Source organism: Nannospalax galili, unplaced genomic scaffold, assembly GCF_000622305.1.
Source record: "Nannospalax galili isolate Female #2095 unplaced genomic scaffold, S.galili_v1.0 scaffold89, whole genome shotgun sequence".
Taxonomy (NCBI): Eukaryota; Metazoa; Chordata; class Mammalia; order Rodentia; family Spalacidae; genus Nannospalax; species Nannospalax galili.
The window spans coordinates 271,394-277,393 of NW_008359211.1; the positions used below are offsets into that span (position 1 = coordinate 271,394).

General features: G+C 39.4%; 1 protein-coding gene across 14 annotated transcripts in view; it reads left to right on the forward strand.

Annotated features, from left to right (window-relative positions):
• LOC103725603 (RNA-binding protein 14) overlaps window positions 1-6,000 on the forward strand; it is a 225,448-nt gene that overhangs the window by 151,430 nt on the left and 68,018 nt on the right. For 13 of the 14 annotated variants that reach the window (XM_029558546.1, XM_029558536.1, XM_029558537.1 and 10 more), the window contains one exon: window positions 1,771-1,880. The exons of the other annotated variant lie outside the window; for it this stretch is intronic. In XM_029558546.1, coding sequence (XP_029414406.1) covers window positions 1,771-1,880 — 110 coding nt within the window. The remainder of the gene's footprint in view (window positions 1-1,770; window positions 1,881-6,000) is intronic. 14 annotated transcript variants of the gene reach the window in all.

Genomic DNA, 6,000 nt, shown 5'->3' on the forward strand with positions numbered 1-6,000 from the left:
TACTTTATGTAAATGAGTGTTTTGCCTGCATGTATATAAGTGCACCATGTGTGTGGAGTGCCTACAGAGGCCAGAAGAGGGTGTAACTCCCTGGAAGTGGAGTTACAGATGGTCGTTAGCCACCATGTGGGTGCTGGGAACTGAACCCCGACACAATTTGTTTTAAATGGTTATTAAGATTATTCTAAAGACGGGGGCTGGAGAGATGGCTCAGTGGTTAAGAACACTGGTTGTTTTTGCAGAAGACGTGGGTTCAAATCCCAGCACCCACATGGCAGCTAACAACTGTCCATAATTCCAGTCCCAGGGGATCCGAGAGCCTCTTCCAGGCATTGCACGACACGGGTGCACTCACCTACATGTAGGCAATACACTCATACACATTAAAAAAAAAACAGATTATTCTAAAGACCTCAAGGTTATTGACAAACCACATCTCTATTCTGTCTCAAAGAGAAGTAGGACTTGGGAACAGTTGTTTCTTATTTCATAAAAAGGCAATTGAATCAGAAAAGAGGGTTGCCTTAGATCAGGAAGTCAGTCAGTAGTAAAACTGAAGATTGATGCAAGGTATCTGGGTTCAGTGCCAAGGTCATTGAACTTCAGCGTAGCATAACCTTACTGCCAGGTTATCTAGGCACTGTGACCAAATTAGATTTGAAAAACAAATTGGTGATGAGAAAAATGTTACCCATTAAGGATATATAGATTTTTATCTTGGGAAAGCTCATACTTTCTTGCCTTGGTGAAAGCATCCTTAAATGTGCGTATGAAGACCCTAGGAGATACTTGTACTGGTATTTTAGGGTTTGATATTAGACTTTTCAAGCTGAATTCATGCATGTCATATCAACATTGCTGACCTCCTTTAACTTGTGAATAGTGGGCTTTATTCTTTAGTTCTATCCTTATGGAAAGGGATGATATTTTATAAAATGGGAGATTCAATGTTTTACTTGGTAATGTGAGTACCAGGAACTAGAGAAGAAAAATGGTGCAAACTTGGTCATTCTCTTTGTCACAGATAATCCACGACTCACAGATGCTTTGTGGAAAGAAAGATCTGAGTCAACACATATAAATACACCAAGGGGTTAATTCACAAATTAAAATTGGCAAGAATTTGAGTTTCTTAAAGGCTATCTTATTAAAATGCGTACTATATTAGGCACATGTCTGAAACAGTCTTTTTTGGTTTTTTTGTTTGTTTTGTTTCGTTTTTGTTTGGTCTTTTTGAGACAGGGTCTCTCTGTAGCCCCAGCTGGCCTGGAACTTACTATGTAGACCAGGCTGGCCTTGAACCACAGAGATCTGCCTACCTCTGCCTCCCAAGCGCTGGGATTAAAGGCGTGTACCACCACACCCAGGTTTTTTTTTTTTCTTTCTATTTTTAGCTCTAAATTAGATCCCTTACTGGACTTGTGCTTATTAAGTAGTGAGTTGATTTATTGAAAATGCAGGACTACCAAGTAGAATAGTAAGTTCTGAAGAATTCTGGCATTGGACACAACCTTTTGAAAATTAACTGAAAATTCAAATTGATTTAGCAAATCTGAAAAATTGAAAACATGAGATTAAATATTTTTACTCCAGAAAGTAATTGTAAATGTTCAAAGAATTTGCTGATACGTAGCCAGTTCCCATATTTTAAATTTTTCAGGTAATCTTTTCATCAGAGAAAAGCCTTCTTGGCTCATGGGCTTAATAACAGAGACCCTGGTGCTTATCCAAACTGCTCATTCTGTTTTGTTGGCATTTCTTCTTATATAGAAATACAATTTCTGCTGCCCAGATTCTCTGCGAAGCTGACTTGGACTTCAGAGGAAGGTGGCTGTTCTCAGGACACTTCAGGGGTCACACCTTTCCAGATGAGTTTTGAGGCAAGTTTTGCTGTGGTTCTATAAACTCTGATAATTTTATTCTTATTTTTATACAACTCTAATTAAAGGAAAGAGAGTGTAGTTCCATCACAGTTTGAAGTTAAAATGAAATCAGGAGCCTGTGCAGAGATTTAGATCACCCAGGAAGTTCTAAAATTCTGATGTCTGTTTTATTGAGAAGCAGATATTTAATTGATTTGGGGTGTTGCATTAGTTTGGGCTTCCTGGTAAAATACCACAGACTAGGTGACTTTACAACAGAGATTTATTTTCTCATAGTTCTGGAGGGTAGAAGTCCAAGGTCAGGGTACCATCAGGGCCAGACATGACATTTGCATCTGTAGTCCCAGCGTTTTGGAGACTAAGGTAACAGTTTCAACTGGGCACTGGAGTACAGAGTGGCCAGGACATGGGGGAAGTGGCATCTGGATTGCTTTCTGGTAAGACTTCACTTCCTGGCTTACAGACTGTTGCATTATCACTGTGTCTCTATGTGGCCTTCTCTCAGTGTTTGTGTAGAAAGAAAGAGATCTCTATTATTCGTATATGAAGAAACACCTTGGCTACTTCTTTAAGGCACTATTTCCAAAAAATGTCACATTGGCAGTTGAGGCCTCAACACATGAATTTTCAGGTACACAATTCATCCCTAGCAGGTATGGTCTAGGCTTTGGAGTAAATGTCAAATAATCCCTAATGTGCAGGTAAGTTTAAGAACCACTGAAGTTCACCCTTCCTGGAATTTGGATCTTCTAGTAGAATAAGATTTGATTCCTGGGCTAGTGAGATGGCTCATTGGGTAAAGGTGCTTGTTGTCGTGCCTGAAGACCTGAGTGTGATCTCTGAGTCCTACATGGTATTAGGAGAGAACCGACTCCACAGAGTTGTCCTCTGACCTGCACATGCGTGTTAAATGTAACAAAAAATGATTCACAATACAGATCCCACTTGGACACATTTTTATTTAGTTGGCTTAAAGATCTCTATATTGATTTGTTTGTGGTTCAGACTTCAAGAGCAAAGTGAGTTCTCCATTCTCTTTGTTAATTTTGTGGTTCCCTATCTTTGCTTACTTGTAGTTGGTAGCCCTGTAAAGAATTAGAATGCTAGTCAGGGGGCTGGAGAGACAGCTCAGCAGTTAAGAACACTAGTTGTTCTTGCAGAAGACCCAGGTTCGAATCCTAGCACCCACATGGCAGCTAACAACTGTCCAAAATTCCAGTTCCAGGGGATCCAACAGCGTCTTCTATCCTCCGCAGGCATTGTATGACACAGGTGCACTTACCTACACTCAGGTAATACACGCATACACATAAAATAAAAATAATAATGCCAGGCTTGGTGGCGCATGCCTTTAATCCCAGCACAGAGGCAGGTGGATCTTTGTGAGTTCGAGGCCAGCCTGGTCTACACAGTGAGTTCCAGGACAGCTGGAGCTACAGGGAGACCCTATCTCAAAAAGACAAAAAAAAAATTAAAAATTAAAATAATAAATATTTTAAAAAGTAAAAAAAGAATGCTAGCCAAGCTTGTGGTGCATGCCTTTAATCCCAGTACTTGGGAGGCAGAGGCAGGTGGATCTCTGTGAGTTCAAGGCCAGCCCAGTCTATAAAGCAAGTTCCAGGACAGCTTGGGGCTACAGGGATACCCTGTCTCAAAAAGACCAAAAAAAAAAAAAATTAGGGTGCTTCATCCTAGGCCAGGATTAGTGACACCTGTAATTAGCAGCACTTGGAAGGTAGAGACAAGAGACCAGTTCAGAGGCATCATCCTTGACTAATAGGAAGTTTAGGCTGACTCGAGCTATATGAGACCCTGTCTTTAAAAAAACAAAATAAAATAAAAATAAAATAAAATTCTTCCAGAAAGCCCTGGGAGGCATTTCTCCATCTTTAATAATTACATGTTCCCTGTAAAAGGAGTGAGTAGGTACAGTATCAGGAAAGCAGATACCCCAACCGTGCCTTATCTCCTTTAGAGGAATGAAAAGTAAACACTATGGAACAATTAATGGTTAGTCAGCTCTGAAACCACTAATGTCAAGTAGCAATAAAAAGGCAATTCCAGTGACCCAAGGAAAGCAGTTCTAATACATGGGATCATGTGTTCTAGCCAGTCTGCACAAGTAATAATAACTCACATACCTAATGTTTACAAATATTAGTTATGCTCCCTGACAATGCTATGAAGTGGGTGGGACGAAGATTTTCACCCCACTTTACAGATGATAAAATTAAGATTCCAAGAACTGGATTGGCCTTCCCAGTGACATATGAAAGTGGAAGAATTAGAATTTGAACCAGAATCCGGCTTATACAGGTCAGTGCTAGTTCAGTATTTACTCATTCATTTAGAAGCCTGTGTCATTTTGAATTAGTCACACTGAGCTAGATTCTACAGGCACAGAGTCCCATGGGTCCACAATCCCAAGCCATGTTGTTTGAGCCTAAGGAACTTAGCCTACAAAGAGAAAGATCCACATGTCAACAAACATTACAGTACAGTGTGATCAATATCATAACAAGCTGAGGACTAAGAGCAGTCCTCACATAGAGGAAAAGCAGCTAACCATCCAGAAGGATCCAAGTCTAGAGGTCTTGATGAGACTGAAAAGTAGATTTGAATTGGGATCAAATAGTAAACTCTAGACATAAAGGTTCAGACACTTGAAAGACTAAGAAAAGATAAGCATGATAAAGTTTCTCCTGCTTTTTTTCCTATTGAAGAATTGTGTGCCTAGAAAATACATTCAGCAAACGTAATCTGGCTTATCAAGAAAGCCACTGGTAATACCTTGGTGTTTATCTTTTCCCACTAGAGTGAGACATTTCAATTTAAAATTTCCAGAATAGATGACTTCTAAGCCATAGCCATGGAAATAGCTGAAAATGAGTAGAAATCAAGATAATGGCCAAAGAAGTTAGGGAACTGGGACCAAGTTTTTGCTTGGGCTGATCATCTACTTGGTAGGCAAGCAAACATTTTTTTTTCTATGCTGGGTATTGAACTCATGACCTCATGAATGTTGGGTAAGCACTCTCTCACTGAGCTACATCCCTGTCTCCTTGTTCTGGGTATTGAACCCATGACCTCATGCATGTTGGGTAAGCACTCTATCACTGAGCTATACCCGCCTCCTCCTTGTTTGTGTACTTGGATGTGAAAGTTAGTTGGAATCTAGAAGGAATCTAGAGCTTAGTGACCAGGCTAGTCCTGGAGGTAAGAAATGAAAGACTACAGGGAGATGGCATTAACCATATAACAAATATAGCTGGGCGTGGTGGCGCATGCCTTTAATCCCAGCACTTGGGAGGCAGAGGCAGGCAGATCTCTGAGTTCGAGGCCAGCCTGGTCTACATGGCAAGTTCTAGGTCAGCTGGGGCTACAGGGAGACCCTGTCTCAAAAAGACCATATATATATTATAAGCATGTAAGGTGTTTTGATCAAATCCATGTCCACTCCCTCTCCTCCAGTCCTCCCATATCTCCCCCATCACTTTTTTTCTGATAACTTCATTTACTCCTTTAATTTTTTTTCTTTTTTTTTCCATCAAAATAGGGTTTATTAGCAAAGGAACATATGGGACAGCTTCTTTAATTTTTTAAGGGGCTTTTGGCTACTCTAACATTCCCACCTTTGAAGAGGTAACCTTAAAATCTTTTTAGAATTAGATAAAAGCTCCCAAATATTTTTGACATTTTTGGCTTTTGGAATAGAGTATGTTGCTAACAGGCCCAAGGACATTGTGAGTTTTAGCCAAGAAACTGGCTACTTTTCTTTGGGGTCTTTTTACCCTAATTGCCTAGCAAATTCCTACCTTCTATTTTTTTTTTTTACAGCACCATAGACTTTTTATTTATACTTTGCCATTTTTTTTTAAATTAGAAGAAGCATTTCATTACAACAGCATTAGCCTATTCAATAACATTTTTCTGAGCTAGGGTACATCTCTTTCAAAATTGGCTGTATATTTTTAGGTTTACAGATGAATTATTACGCTTGTACAATCTTTTACTCATTACATTCTCTATAAGACATAAAATTAAATGATATTTTAAACTTTAAAAAAGAACTCCATTTCATTATTAAAATACACAGTTTCATGCAGAAAAATACCAT